The sequence below is a fragment of the Phalacrocorax carbo genome, chromosome 14, assembly GCF_963921805.1.
Source record: "Phalacrocorax carbo chromosome 14, bPhaCar2.1, whole genome shotgun sequence".
Lineage (NCBI taxonomy): Eukaryota > Metazoa > Chordata > Aves > Suliformes > Phalacrocoracidae > Phalacrocorax > Phalacrocorax carbo.
Genome location: NC_087526.1, coordinates 4,883,369 through 4,901,148, shown reverse-complemented (window position 1 = coordinate 4,901,148; position 17,780 = coordinate 4,883,369). Strand labels below are relative to the sequence as shown.

Sequence of the window (17,780 nt, the reverse complement as noted above, 5' to 3'; positions counted from 1 at the left end):
CTTTTCTCCTTGAAACTTCTGCAATCCCAGAAAGCTGCTACCCAGTCTGCATAGCTTCTATAATTTAATTTTAAAAAATCCATTTTTTCTTCTATCATAAATGCAGAGCTTACAAAGTTACAGAATTCCCATCTGCAAAGCATGAACTTCAGAGAAACTCAATTAAGTCAGTGTTACATACACTATCATGCATTGTGAGCAACCCAAAAGGGGCTGAGGATTTAGATACATGGAGAGAAGGTAAACATACAGAACCAAATCTGTCAAACAATCTCAACAACTGTGATTTCCAAGGCCTGCCAGTGAAAGTCTGTACAACTTTTCTCCCCTTTTCTGCAGTAGTTTGTGAAATCCCCCCTTACTCTGAGCCATCATTAGAGGTGATTGGCACACTGTTGAGGGAGTATGGTTTTTTCTTGTACTGTCATTTTCTCTCTGCTGCTGAAACAATTTGGGATGGTCAAGATTTAAGGTTCTCAACCCACCTGTCTCACTCTGCCACGCTCATTCAAAATGCAGGGAAGAAGCCACTGCAATGCTTACAGGAATTCAGTGATCCCTCAAGTGGATGTTTAGTGGTGGCCATTATACAGCTGACCATAACGTGTGCTGGTTGAGACGAAATCTTTTAACTATTTCCCTTCTCTGTTCCTTTACCGCAGTTCTCAATTCCGGCTGAAATATCATGGCAACACTAAGTATTGTGTGGGAAACTTTGCAGGCTCCAGTCCTAAACTTCCTGTCATCTTCCCCAGCTCTGCCCATCGTACATAACTGAAGGGCTGAAGTATTCTGGCTTAGGCGGTGACTTCTGGCAAAGCCATCTCATCACATCTTTTACATGACAAGATCTGGAAATAGGGAAGAGTGTAAAATTCTTCTGTAGAATAGTAGCTAACCTTTCTGTTGAGAGTGTGTGCTCTATCTAAATATTCTACACAGATTCTTATCATTCATGATAAAAGAATGAAAACGTACTTGCAGAAGCCAAGAAACTCTCTTGGAGACTGATTTCTACTAATGTTTTCTCTGAGTTCCCCCAAGCAAGTAGGGCTGGTGCTAGATGCTGAGCAAACTTGCCCAAAACATCAACGCTTGTGTGTGTTATTTGAACTCGGCCACAGGGATTGACCCTGAATGTTTCATCTGGCGTTCACGTGTGTTCATTCAGCCACCCTTTGCTTTGCTTCCAGCCTGTCTCAAGCATCAAGGCTAGGCAAGTACACTCTCCCTAAATAGCAGCATCTACTGCCACTGTCAAGATCACTGTGCTAGACTGGATGGACCAGTAAAGCTCTTCTTACAAGGATAAAAAAACCAAGTCTTGGTGCAGGCTGTTTAGTTGAGAGGTCAGATGCAGAGTTCTGTGTGAGCAACTGAATGAAATATGACAGACTTTCACAGTAGATCAATATGGGCACGGCATAAGGGAGACTGCGTGGCCTGAGGGATGTAGCAGCCCTCAGAAAAGGTTGAAGGCTTCACTGGTTTGATGTAACGCAGTGATCTATCTCCAATTGCTGGTTGTACAGCAACAGAACGCTTTGAGGATGTTAAGAAAAAATTAGAATAAGGAAGTTAACACATGAACTGTCTCTTCATTATACACAACGATCATTAAGTGCTTTATGCGTAAGGATATGCCTTTCTTTAGTTATAATCACAGGTCCACATGCATGAACCGCTTGTGATTACAGGATATTACTGCGCTACAGAGAGCAAGGTAAGATACCCTTTGATTAAGATCATCTCACTGAAATATTTATGCAGGCTCGAGCATGAAGCTATTGACCTGCATCAAGTAGTTATACGATGTGCTCTCTAGGGCATGTATAAATTGTGTATACATTAGACCACAAATCAACTTGAATTTCAAACAAAAGCAGGGGATTTAACAGGCACAAAGAATCTGTGTATTAACACACAAACTCTAGAAACATTTACAAGCAAAATGAAGGTATCATATTTATCTTCACTTACTCTTTGATATTTATAGCTCTGACCTGCTTAGAGAAGCCAGGGTAATTCATTCTACATATTAAATTTTAAAAATACAAATCCACAAATTTGGTTTAAAAATGCCATAATGTAAATAAATAAATGGTGTAGCGCATTCATCGCAGCAAGAATTGGGCAGTCTTGAAACAGGGTTCAAAAACTAAAGATTGTGAAAGATCAATACTGTTACTTAACTACTCACTAAAATAAACAGTTACCTTTCCAGATAAATGACTCCAAGCATTATGTAACTCATTATATTTTCAAAGTGTGGTGCAAACATTAATTGACTGACTAATCTTAAACCATCTTCATTCATAGTAAAAGTGTGAAGTTTCGCTATTATTTGACAGACTTATGAGATTATCTTATTTGCACAGAGAAGCAACTAATTGTGTGCACAAATTAAGTGTGCAAATCAAGACTGAGTACTTGTGCTTAATGTATGCAATCAAATTTTAAATTTTAAATAAACTGCCCCAGTATAACATTATGCACAGAGTCTCAGAATTATTTTTCCTTAATTCACCAAATTTCCAAGATGCACTTGCCTAAACTGTTTTCTCCATTATTTGTAATATGAAACACTGGAAACCACAGAAAAAGAAACTGCAGCTCTATTTTTAAAAATAAATAAATAAAAATCAGAGTTCTCTATCCTTACAATGAGAACAGATTTCCTTTTCTATACAAAATACTTTTTCATCTCCCATTTTTTAACATGAGTTGACTAGTAGACTCTGAAACACCTTGATACATAAGCAGCATTTATCCCAACAGTAGTACTGCTGTGTATGATTTCTGTGGTTAAGATATGGGACTGAGCCTTACAAAATCCAGAGTTAACTTCCAGTGGTGCCACTGGCTTCCTACAGAAATTCAGAGAAGGCAATTAATTGCAGCTCAATTCCCCATATGTAAAATATAAGAAACACTTGGGTTTTTTCGCTGTTTTCTGTATCTTTTCAAATTAGGTTGCAAACTACTTAAAGTGGAAACAGTTTCTCTTTATGTGCTGTGCAGCAACTGTCACAATCACGCACTATTTCTTATATAGCCCATAGGTATTTCTCAGACTAGACATCTGTGTGTGGAGAATCTGAGCCTGGGGGTTTTTTTTGTAATCTGTGATAGTTCTTTTATGGTGCAAAACATTTGAAACGTTAGGGAGGGAAACAGAAATGCCCTTTGTAGAGAGTATGCAAGAGACCTGTAATACTTCTCTGTGTGATGTACGAGATATCGCAACTCTGAAAAAGCCCTTTTTCACTCTCACAGCTTGCTTTGATGGTTTTATACTTAAGAACTAAAAATTTCTTAAATAAGATGCAAATGCATTATTTAGATATAAATATAAAAATTAATAAAAGAAATCCTGCGTTACTTCCACAGTGTGCAATGTCGTCCCTGCTGCTTTCAATGCCAGAGTATAGTTGTTGCAACCAACATCAATGTGAAGAAAGAACTTGTGTGCACATACTAGGTTCTTTCTGGTGCATGAGAGAGGATTCCCAGGAACTAGGGGAGGTATAATATTTAAGACATTCTAGAACTAATAAATTAATTCTGATTTAAGAAGGAATAATAGAATACTTAGCTCAGACAACTAGTGAAAAAGCTTTTCACTGATGTGATAGACTACCTACTCTGATACTCAAGTGTAGACCCAATCCTTTACGTGTCCCAAGGGTTTTGCTAGTAGCGGTAAGAGAACCAACAAGCACCTGGAGTATCAAAGTAGCAGTGCATTGGGTCTCTGTAACGTGGGAGCAGAGCCAACATTTGCACTGTGTGACGGTCCCTCAGGTTTCTGCATTTCAAAGCGAGATTCTGTCCAGTCTTTCTGCTCAGAAGAAAATGATTGTAAAGTTAGAGGAAAACAGGACCCTCAGTTATTACTCTAGGATGCAGAAGTAATTACAGATGCAAAAAAAGTTCATAAAATAACACCAGGTATTTCCAATATGATGACTTCACTCTCATAAACCCAGGCTAGGTTATGATGGTGTATAATTAGTATTTCCAATTCTGAGAGATTTAAATGGTTTAAATATCTTTTCAGCAACAGTCAAACTACCTGCCAACTTGGGATTTAGGAGAAAAGAGAACTGTAAAATACTTTTTTCCCCCATTAAAAGTCTCTATTTCATTTACAGAACTCTAATATTTGACTAAGTACCAGTCCCCAAACACTGGGAACTGCCAAACCTTGGAAAAGCCTAAAAACAACCCTCAGCATGAATGGCATATTTACTAAATGATCTCATTTAACTGCTGCAAAAGTAACATTAAAACATAACTTCACCAAGCTCTGTCTTAAATCCCCCAAAATAAGCTAAGTAGTTAGTTTCAGTAAGTAAAATACCCAGGTGACCAGCTAAAGCAGTTTGTGTTAAGCATGCATCTTATTGACTGACAGGCAACACAGTGATGCCCCACCATTGGCACCCATCTAAATATGTGCAGTGCCAAAATTACGCATTCAGGGCAACCGAATCTACATCCAGTAAGTCCCATCTCTGCACGTTGCCCAGGTCCACTGCGCCCATTCTCCTCTCCAGAAACAGAGAGATTGCTCTCCCCTCCTGGAAAATATTGGGGAAGAGCTGCCATGCATGAGAGTCATGCACCAGGGAGGAGGGCTGCTGGGGTAGGACAAGATACTCTACTGCAAGACAGGCTAAAAAACAAGGAGTTGTGTGCTTCCAGTGAAGTTCCTCTGCATCACAGGGACGTGGGGTCCGGTTAGATCAGACCAGCAAGGGTTTGGGGATTTGCTGAGAAAGAAAAAGACCTTCCCAAAAGCACAGTGGCCCATTTGTTAAAGGATAACTAGCATTGCAGTACTTGGTAATACAGTGATGATTTTTCTGGTGCTATGTGATAAAAAAATCTAACTGTACCTTCCCACAAATAAAAAATGTTTTGGGGGGCCTTATAGGGCTTAAATTTGGATTTCAGTGTAAAAGGAAATGAGGTATTAAGTTGGAATGTAAATGAATATCCTGCATGTTTCTAGTCTCTACTGAGTGTTCCTGTGTATACTCCCCATATATCACATAAGGAACTACATACATGTGGAACAGTAAGTTTCTGCTGGGAGCCCTTTGGTTGGATTAGAACAGAAACATTCTGACTTTGAGTGCGAGAACTTAAAATATCACAAAACCTCATATATATGAAAAATAGGGTTAAGTCATAAACTGGAGCAAAAGCACTGACTAGCTTATTTAATTTTGGTCATAAATTAATAGTGTTGGGAAAGGATGTAGGAGACCTGGTACGCTTGTTTCAGAAGAAATATGATGCAGGGCAAACAAACTGTTAACAGTACAGATTTGTTGATACAGGAAAATGAAAATCTTTCTGGTAAAAAAAAAAAACACCAAACATTTCATAGGTGGCCTGGCTCAAGTGTTAAGTGTCGAATTTGAAAATTTATGCAACAACTAAAGACATCCCAGATAAGCCTACAAGTCCCTCATTTAAGTTGCGGTGATCTAAATGACTACAAAGGGATGAGAGCACCAGCCATCTGACAGACAGGGCATCAGGAGCATCTTCTTCTGTCCTGGCGCTCACTCTGCTATTAATTTCCTTGCATCTTAAGCACATGTTTTAAGTGAAACACACAGTTACAAGATTTTCTGAATTATGGGCCTGTAATGAACAGATTTGCAGCAAAAATTACTAGAGCAGATTCAGAAAGCTGGCATCAGTCTATCTGCACTCCGATTGTACCCCTCTTTCTCTTTGCCTTCCCTTTGTTCCTTACAAGTGTCTGCAGCCCAAAGCTACTATACTTTACTTTTAATATGCTTTTGAGTTTTCAAACCTTCCCTGCCAATAGCTTCCAACGTCATGCAGTTTACCAGTGTAATGTCCTGATGGCCAAGGAGGAAAAGCACAGCTTTCCAATTGCTAACAAGCCCCCTAACACTATGCGCAAGACTCAAACTGAGCAAACTTGCTGAAGGAACAAATATGTCAGCAGCAAGTGTTAATTAAAATCTTCAGCAGCATAATCAACCCTAAACAGTTATGAGAAATCAATGGTAGGCATACGAAGGGAGTGGCACAGTCTGTTCAGGCTAGGTTACAGCTTTAAAAAAGAAGAAGGGGGGGAAAAAAGCTAGTATACTACTACAAAGTATAACTATACTTTGATGTTTTATTGCTTTAGGACTTTCCTTAGGCATTACTTAGGTGGCTGATGTCCTTATATTGCCCGTGAGGCTCTGCTGGGTTACAGGTCATCCTTCAGCCCAAAGAAAGACAACGTAAAAGGAACGTAACACTTCAATTCTCCTCTTAGCATCCTAGAAGAATACTTACAAGAACGCTTCCTGCTACAAAACTTTTGAATTATGATAACTAGAAACAGGGATGAAGGAGCTTTAAGTTGTAGGCAGTTGTTCTCTCCCTGAGTTGATTCAGTGCACAGTGCTGCTGGTAACACATGGTATCAATAGAAATAAAAAGCGAATTAGGGTCTGGCAGCAACATAGTTGCACATCTCTGGCACAACTGTTCTGAAGTAGCTTTAACTTGTTAGAACTTGAAGCACACCACAGCAGAGTGTAGAGGCTGAGAAACCCCCTTCATCAGTCTTCTCCAACAGAATGCTAAGAAATTACACTAATGTAACTGTTAACAACACCTAACACTACTGCTTGCACCACAACAGCTCCTTGCCTTGGTACAGATCCTGCGCTGCATGAGGAGGAAGAGATGGTGGACCACTGGCAAGGTCCGCTGAAGAACTTGGTAGTGCCAATCCTGAAAAAGCACTCTCTAATTGCATGGTGCCAGGGAGTAAAAGTAGCAGCCCAGAGAGCAAAATGTGATGCCACCAGTGTATACCTATACAAATTAAAATGGATTATCCCAAAATTAAGAGGGAGGGGGTGACATTTTCACCATTTTCACACATTGTCATGGTTGTCTGTATCTCCTTAAGTAATAGAGAGTTTTGACATGGTGTGCTCTTCTTCAGTCTGTGGAGCCCTATCTTTTATGACTACAAATCAAATTAGATTGTCAATCTCTTCTGTGCGCTGTGACTGCTGGAAGGGTATAAGGAGAGCAATATTTTGGCTTCCTGCAACTGTCTATCAAATAGATGGTGACGTTGAAATCTGTTCTGAATTTCATATCCCTGTGCTCTTTAGGATCTCCTTTCTCTCTTGGTCCTGACATGGAAAGATGGAGGAGGGGAAAGAGAAAGGCGAAAGGAAAAACCTATGCTCTCTAGAACTCACGCAGTCCCTCTTTGCATTATGTTTTCTTTAGTGATTGCTGTCTTTTGCCATCTAAATCATCTTCCACAACCTTTTAATTTTTAAAATTAGAACTTAACTAGTATTTTATAATTTCTAAACCTTCTTGTGTGTTTGCTGTTGTGGCAGGATGTGATATTTTCTAAAGTAGTTTTTCAGCTCATAGCTAACCCCAGATCTACAGTCAATTAAGCTGTGTCTTTATACAGAAAATCTGATACAATTGGATATTCTGGCCTTCTCCTAAACTCAGTGAAAACAATGGGATTTTGAACAGGCATCTTAATGGCAGCGGGGAAGGATGCTACTGGCTGTAGAACTCCTTCCTATGAGGATTTCCAAATGAAAGTTGTGTTAATTGTGATTCTTCTCCTGTGAATCTGGCATTAAGTCACTGCACAATAAGAAAAGTGAAATTCACTTTCTTAACAACAGCACAGGTTAGAGACAGTCTATAGTTAAGCAAGACATAAGTATTTTGATGCGTGTTTCTCAAATTCAGGCCATATTCCTTTTTAAGGCTTGCTCAGTCAGTGTGACAGTGTGCTTAAATAAAGACTGAAATATGAAGTCCAGTGTTCACTGTACTATACCAATTCTCACAAAATACTGCTCAGTGGCCCTAAAATAATTCACTGAAATCACAGGCTGAAATGTATTATTTTGTATTGAAGGAGAAAATAACTGATTCAATTAAAACAAAGAAGCATTCATTCCTTCTTATCTTTCTTATACTATTTCCAGTACTCTCTGCACTACCAATAGGAACTATATGCACCTTTTCAATGCTGGAGGAGGTTACCCATTTGTCAGTAAAGCCTGCACAGATAACTGAAGTCCATATTTTTCTTCTTGGACCATGATTGTGACGTCTTAATTGATCATTGTGAGGAGCTGCTGTTTAATTAAAATTGTATGTGAAGGATCTGAATCAGTGAATTTGTATCTCTAGTTTAGGATAAATAGCTATTAACTGTCTCTAGTCTGGTTTACTGAACACCTTGTTTACCTTTTTTACTGCAGGAACATTTAATAAGATCATAGTGGCATGTGTTAAATTTTTAAGCTTTTTAGGTGTGATAAAATTCACTGTAGTCTATAGATTACATCTGCTCTAGTAAATCAAGGTCATAAAATAGCTTTTCATTTCTACGGTGAATGCTTTGTGAAGAAAAGCACACTAGATAAGAAGCTTTATTGTGAAGCCCTGATTGTTCAAGGCTTGGAGAAATTGCAGCTTCTGCTTGCACCAGTCAGGATTGCGAGTGTCCAGAACTTCTCAAAAATCAACATCTAAGGCTATTTGTACCAGCCAGTTACTTAGTTATTCCATATTCTTGCTGGAAGAAGATGGAGTCCCCTTTTAAAAAAAAAAAAACAAACCAAACAAAACAAAACCACAAACAAACAAATGCAAAAAAAAAAACACCAAAAACCAAACTTCAGCTTCGTTCTCACATGGAAAACTTCCTTTGAGATTTGACCTCAAGCAATCGTTCATCAAAAAAATTGCTAATGAAAGCAATAGGAAGTGAACTAACACATGCCATCTGCAGTCTGTCCATCCTGAGTTCCTTGAATCTGATGTTTCCATTACTCAGTACCAGCTAAAAAGATATTATATGGTCCAGAAAAGATTCTGCACTTGTGCAGGACAGCCAGCAAATCTTGTAACCATGCTATGTACAGTCAATACTACTGTTAAGCTGGCGTTTCAAGAGAGAAAGGAATATGAGATATTACATCAGAGAATTTTCTTAGCTAAACACGTGAATAGCGATATGCTGCCACCTCTACATTCTCAACTATGTCACTGAAATTTCCTGTATAAAGCTGGGCTAAAAATCCCCCCACTGAAATTGTATAGGTAAAGAAAAGGAATATAAATTACATCTTTAAGCAAACCCACATAAACACAAGAAAAATCTTTAGAATATAGGCTGGCTTCATCTATTACCGCATTTTCTACCATGATATACTTTCCTACAGTAGACATAGCCACATGAATTAGTGCAGAATAATCCTTGACAACATCATGCATTCAAGAAAATGTTGCAAGAGTTCATCTCCAGTAGGAATACAGTATCATTCAAATGCCATGTAAAAGTAGGACTGATTTTGTGGTGATCCTTCAGTTTTATCCATATTTTGTTATAGGCTTATTTGTCTGTATAACTTAAATGCATGACTTATATGTTAATAAAAATTAATTTCGTTTTTAAGTTAACAATGAATCCTACACGTTCAAACTTCTCTACATGGTTTGTCTGCACGCGGGGTTGGGATGTAAACACAATTTTGTATGTATCTCATAGTGCTCCTAAGACTTTCTTTTGACTTTGAGTCCATAGATGGTTATGTTGGTATTATAATGACAAAAGTGTTTTCCAGAATAATAAAATAAGATAAATTACAATTATGTCATCTCGCACACATAATTCTTACAACAGTATAAGTTCTATTTCAGTTTTTTGAGTAGCCGATTACATGAAACCGATCATAGTAACTGATTACCTACAACACTGTAGGGTAAAATAAGATTTAAATTAAGTCATTTACATTCATTTTATTATCATTTTGAAGCATACAGATGTTCAGTACTATTTGATAAATAAATTTAAAACCTGAAAAGCTTACCAAATGTGCTAACTCTACTACTAATTATTTATACCTACCTGGACAAAAACCATATGTATTTGTCACCTTTTGTTTCTCTCCACATACTGTATGCATAACACAATACTATAAAAGGCATCTTTTCTTGCGTATTAGTATAGCTTCTGCCATGCAATGGGACACTGTCTTATCTGGTGAAGTCTGTATTAGGGGGAAAAAAATGCTACTTAGTATTGATAGTTCTTTCTCCTCACAAAAACCATAATAACGTTTATATCTTTGTCTATACGTCAGACATGTTGTGTACTTTCTTTGTTGTATATTTCACAAAGGTCAAAATAATTAATTAGCAGAAACTAATATAGAGGAATTAAAACTGCAACTGCATATGCTTTCCTTTCATTAGTCACTTCTGCTTCCAGAAATCAAATGGCAGAAACATACATTCCTCTTTCAGTCAAGATTGCCCCTTTGGGAGTGAGTCGAGCAGTTCATGTTAGAAGAGTCCTTTGTTCCCTTCACTTAGGGTATCGGAACAGTTGGGCATCAGAGATAAATCATCTACTCTTTGCCTTAATTTAATTTGTATTTCACTCCAGAACAAGGTGCTCAGAATCGCTTGATAAGATAAATAAATAGAAGGACTTAAGAGAGTTACAAATATTAATATCCTTATTGGTTCAGAAGGAAGCAGTATAGCAGGTGTATGGAAAGAGCCTGGATTATTTTGTTTCCTCAGTAATCTGAAAAAGGCCAGAACTAAAGTTCAATCCAAAATTGCATTCAGGGACTGCCTTTTCCAGTCGGATAGTGCCTGACCCAAAACCCAAACCCGTTTCTAAGTTCAGAATTCAGTGTAATGGGCAGTGATGATCAACACCCCATTCATTGTCTTACACTGTTTTGATTACTCCTTTTCTCACACAGAAACCTTCCAGTTCTTGTACGACCATCTATTCAGATAAACTGAGAGTAAACAGGCTCTTAGCCTTTGCTTTCAGCTTGTGTTGTGCCTTTCTGTGCAATCCCATCACATCGAAGTGATGTAGTTATTTGTTTTTGGTTGTTTTTGTTTTTTTTTTTTCTGACGGGGTCATGATGTCTTAGATTGTGACAATCTGAAATTACTGACTCACCACCAACAGACATTTAGAATTCTTCCTTAAAGTGAAGTTAAGCTGAAAACATCATTAGCCATTGTTAAAGAAAAAAATCTAATCTCAATATTCTATTTATATACTAGGGATTCGGCTGCGTCCCCCCAGCACCACCCTCTGTGCCTACACTTCATAAGAAGATTACGCTTCTCCCCACGAAGTGAAAATTACCTTGTGGGGAGAAAGCGTTTAATTACGACTCTGCTTCCCCTTGTCTCCATGGTGATCCCATGCAAACAGCCTGCTTTATTAGACCTTAGTCCCCCCCATCTCTCCCCCCACCCCATCCTCCCCGGCCCCACGAAAGTAATAAATCAGCTCTGCGCGGACCTGGATGGCGGCGTTAAGCGCTGCCAGGCCGAGCCGCTGCGCCCAGGGGCGGGGAGCCCCCAGCTGCCCCGGGGACCCCCCCGCACCCTCACTTTGCGGGCGAGCGCTGCCCTCGCAAAGCCGCGGGAATCGCTCCGCCGTAACCCTCTTTGGAGCCAAGCCGCTCCATCATTTCAGCGCTTACTGCAGAAAATAGGTACCCGCTCCCCTGCCCGGCCGAGGCGGACAGGCGGGTCCCGGCGCGCCCCCGGCCGCCCCCCCCCCCCCGAGCGCTGCCGGGGCGGCGGGGCCGTTACCTGGGTGCTCCCCGGCGCCGGGACCCGCGGGGTCGGTGAGGATGCTGGGGTCACTCTGCGACCTGCCTCTCGGGAGAAAGCAGCCGGTCCCTTCTTCCGATGCAGCCATGAGGTGGAGGGCGGGAAGCTCAGAGGCGGGGGGAGGAGGAGGCGCTCATGGAACCGGAGGCGGCCGGGGGACAATGGGGACGGGGGTGCGGCGGCGGCGGCGGCGGGGGGGCGTCAGCCGGGCAGCGCCAGCCGCGGCAGCATCTTCCCCGGCGCCGTGGCAGGCTGCGGCGGGGCGCTCCGCCTGCGCCGGCCGCTCAGGGGGCAGCTCCGGGCGCCTCAGGGGGGTGGGCCATGCCGCCTGACGGGGTGGCGAAGAGCCGGGGTGCGGGCCGACGGCCCGGCCCCCCGCCGCCCCCTCCCGGGACGCCCCCTCCCGGGACGCCCCCCCGAGCGTGGCTCCCGGTGTCGCCTCAAGCCGCCGCGCTGCTGAGCGCATCCGTTGGAAAACATTGGGATTCTCCCATGGTGCCCCGCGAGCGGGCGTGTGACGTCACGGCGGGGGGGGGGGACGGGGACACGGGCGCTGCACCTGCACTGCACAAAGGCGGGGGTCGCCGCAGGTGTGCGCGGCCTCGGGGGGCCGCCCCGCCCCCGGAGTGCGTGACCGCGGGGCGTGGGGAGGGGCCGCCCCGCCCTCGGGATGCGGGGCGAGGACCTCGCCCGCCCCCGAGCCCTGCCGGCCCCCCCCGCATCCCGCCTCCGCCCGCCCCGTCCCGTCCCTCGGGGCGCGTCGCCCACCGGGAGGAGGTGGCTCGACCCTCTGGCAGGGGCTTGTCGGAGGCGCCCGCCGCCTGCTTCTGCCCGCGGCTGAAGGGGGGTGTTCGGGGGTGGGGGGGGATGTCCCCCGGCGTCAGAAGGCGCCGGTGTCTCCCCGCGCCCCGCCGGGGCACCCGCCCACCCCCGCAGCCCGGCGGGGGCTTCCGAGGAGCCTTGCCCGTGGTCGCCCCTTCGGCTGGGGGTGGCCGGTGGCACAGGGGGTGTCTCATGGTGACCCCGGGGAAGCAGGGTATTTCGACTCAAACTAAATGGTTCGGTTTGGGAATTCGTTTAAAGGGAGCAACAGTTTCTATGGAATTTTTCCTTTAATAAAAGGTGACTCGTCCCCACCTTGCGGTGGTGCCAGCAGAGGGGCTGCTTCTCTGTACTCAGTGCTCCGGGTAGCATCTCTTGGAGTTTTGTAAAAACCAAGGACGCCTTTTAATCTCTCTCCTAATAAAGTCCTATAGAATCCTCAGCCAGCGCTTGTTGGGACCATGCGGGTTCTCCCCTCATCTATTACGGAGCAGGTGGTGCTGAGGACCTGCATTAAACATTGGTTTGTCTTCGTACAGAACTAGCATTAAGGAACATGCGTACCTACAAGTAGATATCTTGGGCTGACTTGGGAGCAGGGGTTATGCGTGAAGCTGACTGAGTTCCTATCATAAAACAGGTTTAAGTTTGCCAAATTTTAGGGATGAAACTTTACATCAGAAAACTTTCTATTAATTCTTTCCCATACATATTTGTGTTTAACAAAATATAGGGAATACATTTTGCATGTCTTATAAAAGCAACTGTGTTTTAACCATTTCTGAAAGCATGGACAAAAGAAGCAGTTCTGGGGGGTTGTGTCTTTGTTGTAAGCTTAGGAAGTGTGGGTTAGATGAAAGGACAGGGAGGTGGACGGAGAACTGGCTCAATAACAGAGCTCAGAGGGTCGTGATCAATGGGGCAGAGTCTGGATGGAGCCTGTCACTAGTGGTGTTCCCCAGGGCTCTGTGCTGGGTCCAGTCCTGTTCAACATATTCATCAGTGACCTGGGCGAAGGGACAGAGCGTAACCTCAGCAAGTTCAGTGACGATGCCAAGCTGGGAGGAGCAGCTGATACACCAGAGGGCTGTGCTGGCATCCAGCGAGACCTGGACAGGCTGCAGAGCTGGGCCCAGGGGAACCTCATGAAACTCAACAAGAGCAAGTGCAAGGTCCTGCTCCTGGGGAGGATCAACCCCCCGCACCAGTACAGGCTGGGGGTGACCTGCTGGAAAGCGGCTCTGCTGAGAAGGCCCTGGGGGTGCTGGGGGGCAGCGAGGTGACCCTGAGCCAGCATCGGGCCCTTGGGGCCGAGAAGGCCAACGGTGCCCTGGGCTGCATGAAAAGGAGTGTGGCCAGCAGGGCGAGGGAGGTTCTCCTCCCCCTCTGCTCTGCCCCAGTGAGGCCACATCTGCAGTGCTGTGTCCAGTTCTGGGCTCCCTAGTTCAAGAAGGACAGGGAACTGCTTGAGCATCTCCAGCGGAGAGCTACCGAGATGATCAGGGGACTGGAGCATCTCCCTCATGAGGAAAGGCTGAGAGACCTGGGCTTGTTCAGCCTGGAGAGGAAAAGGCTGAGGGGGGATCTCATCAATGCTTATAAATATCTAAAGGGCGGGTGTCGGGATGATGGGACTGGGCTCTTTTCAGTGGTGCCCAACGCCAGGCCAAGGGGCAACGGGCACAAGCTGGAACATGGGAAGTTCCACCTCAATATGAGGACAAACCCCGTCCCTGTGCGGGTGCCCAAGCAGGGGCACAGGCTGCCCAGGGAGGCTGTGGGGTCCCTTCCCTGGAGACATTCACCCCCCGCCTGGACGCGGTCCTGTGCCCCTGCTCAAGCAGGGGGTGGGATGGGATGATCTCCAGAGGTCCCTTCCATCCCCTGCCATTCTGTGATTCTGTATTTTGGGGGGATTTAACCCAAGATTCATCACATCTGTCACACTGAGAAGTGTATTTGCCTTTTTTTCTTTAAGCAGGAATTTCAAAGGTAACCACCTTTGCACATCTCATTTGGGGGTCACCTTTGGCCGATGTATTCCCAGAGGTTTGGTCACTTTAGTGACCTTTTGAAAAAAAAGGAATCCTGTGCGCCAACATTTACTATAAAGCTTGATAACAAAATTCTTCAGACTCCATTTGACCAAGGCCTGAGCGTGGCTGCTGCGGTAACACCTGGCTGTGGCTGGGGTAAGCTGCTGCATCGAACAGTGAGTTGCAGTATGTTGTGAGAACAGGAATTGAACAAAGGGTTTAAAGCAAAATATCAGAGTTTCTCATTCAATCCTTACTATCCCTTCCTGCTGGGTGTAGGGTAGATCCTAAGGAAAAGGTAGCATGTGGTAGTGTAATCTAAGCTATATCATAATGCAATGGAATAAATTAAGGTAGCAAGGACATTCTGTAAGTTGGTTTTTTTGAGAGCTTCACATTACCATCTTGACACATTTTCAGTGTCAGGTTTTGCAATTTCTTCTAAGCCTTGCCAGTCAAACAGCTCATCTTAATTCCAGACAGACAGCTAAATGAACCCTTTTTATCATGCTATGAAACATTCCCAAGGAAACAAACAAACAAATAAATCCAAAACACTTGTTTAAGGGATGCTTTAAAGAGATCAGGATGTATTTTGTACTCCTTCCCCCTCGAGCCAAGCTTTTGAGTTGCCATGACTCAACTTTGAAAGGGAGTCATGAACTCTAAAAATTACTTACGATAATTATTTTTGCTGTGCAAACAGCACAGTCTGGAATAGGTACTGGGTCCAGTTTTCAAGTAAGAAATCTCCCCTTTATAGCAAAATAATAAGCCAAATCTCGTTTTAGTCCTAAAAAGAGAGGAAGTAGCAAGTTTTAAATGGCTTTTCTCTATATAGCTTTTAGGTCATGCTAGAAAATGCTGATGGTTTCTAGTGAATTCTGTGAGAGTCTGTACTAATTGGTACACTTGCCTTCTACAATGAAGAATGTTACTGATTTCCTGTACAAAATACATAGTTGAAAAGTTCCATATCAGATTTAAGTATTCGTGCAGGACTGAATATATTAAAATATTTTCAACCCGAGAAAGAATATCTCCAAGACAGCTTTAGTACCCTATAAAAGCACACGAGATGAGACCGACGTATTTTTAACCAGCTCACATATGGATTGCCTCTATAGAGGACACTTTAAAGGGCTCCTTTGGATCCTAAAATAATGTCTGATAGAAATCAATCAAACAAGGCTGGAATCTGCCTTGCTGTTTTAACTTAGTTAAAACATTTCATTTTCTCTCATTCCTGCCAAACCAAGCATCAGGAGACTCAGTCTGGGAAAAATTCCTAGGTGCTGTGCATGCCAGCTGACGAGCTGCCCCTAGGCCACCTGGCTATTTCCAAACGAACCATCATCCTGTTTGGGGGAGGGAGGGCAGGAAAAAATAATTGTGTTAAATTGTTTAAAACTCTGTTGCTAAATAATGTCTCTCACGTAAAAAGTATGATTATCTGCATGCCTTTTGCCTTCAAGTTTCATATATAATGCTGATGATCTGTTTGCACTTTTCATGTCCTTACCTTAAAGCAGGCTCCTCATTCCTTCTGAGGGCAAAGCCTTGGACAGGAAAAATAAATGTGAGGCAAAGTCTTTTCTTCCTGTTGAAGGACCAATGCCAAAAGGAACGGAGCATTTCCACTGAAGTGAATGGAAGCTGCCGGAGGCATGCACCAACCCGTATACTGTAAGTATATTGATTTGTAAATCCCTCTGAAACAGGAATGAAACTAAACCTGGTTCTACCTGTGGATGCTAAGCACTTGAAAAATTGTCCTTAAGTTCCCTTTTACTGCTTAATATAATTCTATTAATGTCACAAGCAAAAATATTTGCAGGATCAAATGATTATTAGTAGAAACATGATTCTCCTTTTATTTCATTTATTTTCTCACTATAACACTCTTAAGGTAAACAAGTTTACAACATTTTCCCAGCCAATACAATGATCTGATACGTTTATTTCTGTCTCTCAGGCTTTCTACCCTTTGATACTTACGATGAAAAGTTATGATGAGATTTTTTCAGCTTAGTGGCAGGTATTCCTGCAACTGAAATCCATTCAGTTGCAGAAAAATAATTCTTCAAATGAAATGTCCCCACAAGGAACACAAAAGAGGAAAACAAAATGTATTTAGCTTGATGCCTATTCCCCAACCAAACCGATGCATGACCATTTGACATGCCTTCCCTTGATAAATATTTTTAAAATACAATTATATAAACAATATGCATGATTTGCTTAATTTGATTTCTGTTTGACAGACAGCTGAACTCCTGTTTCATGATCTAGTTATATGAAGAGAAATCCTGACTTGTGTTAGAAAGGAGTAATTCTCTGAGGAGAAAGAAATGAGGTGAGTCATGTCAGTGCTGTTTTTCTGGAATCAGCAGAATATTAAACAACCTCATTTTCATTAACCTGAAGCCTACATGTGATCTCTGAGCATAACTCTGATCTTCCTGCACTGTTATTTAGAAAAATGAATTCAGGATACATTTGGATTGACAATATCAGCTTTCATGTTGAAATTGTTTTGATGACTAGGGACAAATAGCCTTGCTCAGAGCATTTTTCTTAGATGCAGCAACAGAAAGCATTTGTTCTCTTGCTTGTGAGTCTTAACCTAGTTTTTTTAGAATTTATGCCAGCTTGTTGTAGCTCAGTACGCTTACAGTAACAATAAAGATGGGCATTCTAACACTCAAAAGGCTCTTGTCTCTATTTACTTTGTGTTTGTGGGTTTTTTCCCCTCAGATGCTTTCTTGGCAAAGAGGACCTAGGGCCTATTTTGAGCCTTTACTTGTCAAGAAGATAAATTCATGTCACTGAGAAGAGATATGAGTATCATCCAGCAGTCACAACTTTGTAAGTACAAAGACCTGAAAGATGTCTTTTCCAAAGCATGATGATGGAGTTGCTACTATGGAAGGCGAATAAAAAATGAATCAGCATCAGGGACTTGTTTGGTGGTGGCTTCACGTTCAGATTCACATTTAACATCTCTGATGCTCAAGAGCTACTCTAGGAATCACCCATCTCATTTTCATGTTTGCTTTCTCTCACAGCTCTAGTGCTCTCTCTGTCATTTTATAAGTGAGGGAACAGGAAAGGAAGAGGGAGGGGAAAATGTAAAGGAAGAAAGTCATTTTAGCTGCCTGCCTTCTTGACAAGCAGCTCTACCCACAGAAGTCCTTCTAGGTAGCGGTACAATGACAATGAGAA

At 42.7% G+C, this 17,780-nt stretch overlaps 1 protein-coding gene and 1 long non-coding RNA gene across 2 annotated transcripts in view; one reads left to right on the top strand and one right to left on the bottom strand.

Annotated features, from left to right (window-relative positions):
* The window catches only part of PHACTR3 (phosphatase and actin regulator 3), a 116,795-nt gene extending 104,860 nt beyond the window's left edge, over window positions 1–11,935 (bottom strand). The window contains exon 1 of the mRNA XM_064465338.1: window positions 11,677–11,935. Coding sequence (XP_064321408.1) covers window positions 11,677–11,785 — 109 coding nt within the window. The 5' untranslated portion in view covers window positions 11,786–11,935. The remainder of the gene's footprint in view (window positions 1–11,676) is intronic.
* The window catches only part of LOC135315703 (uncharacterized), a 118,774-nt gene extending 101,272 nt beyond the window's left edge, over window positions 1–17,502 (top strand). Inside the window, exons 2-4 of the long non-coding RNA XR_010375196.1 lie at window positions 16,085–16,241; window positions 16,820–16,911; window positions 17,313–17,502. This is a non-coding gene — a long non-coding RNA (uncharacterized LOC135315703). The remainder of the gene's footprint in view (window positions 1–16,084; window positions 16,242–16,819; window positions 16,912–17,312) is intronic.
* The last annotated feature ends 278 nt before the right edge of the window (window positions 17,503–17,780 follow it).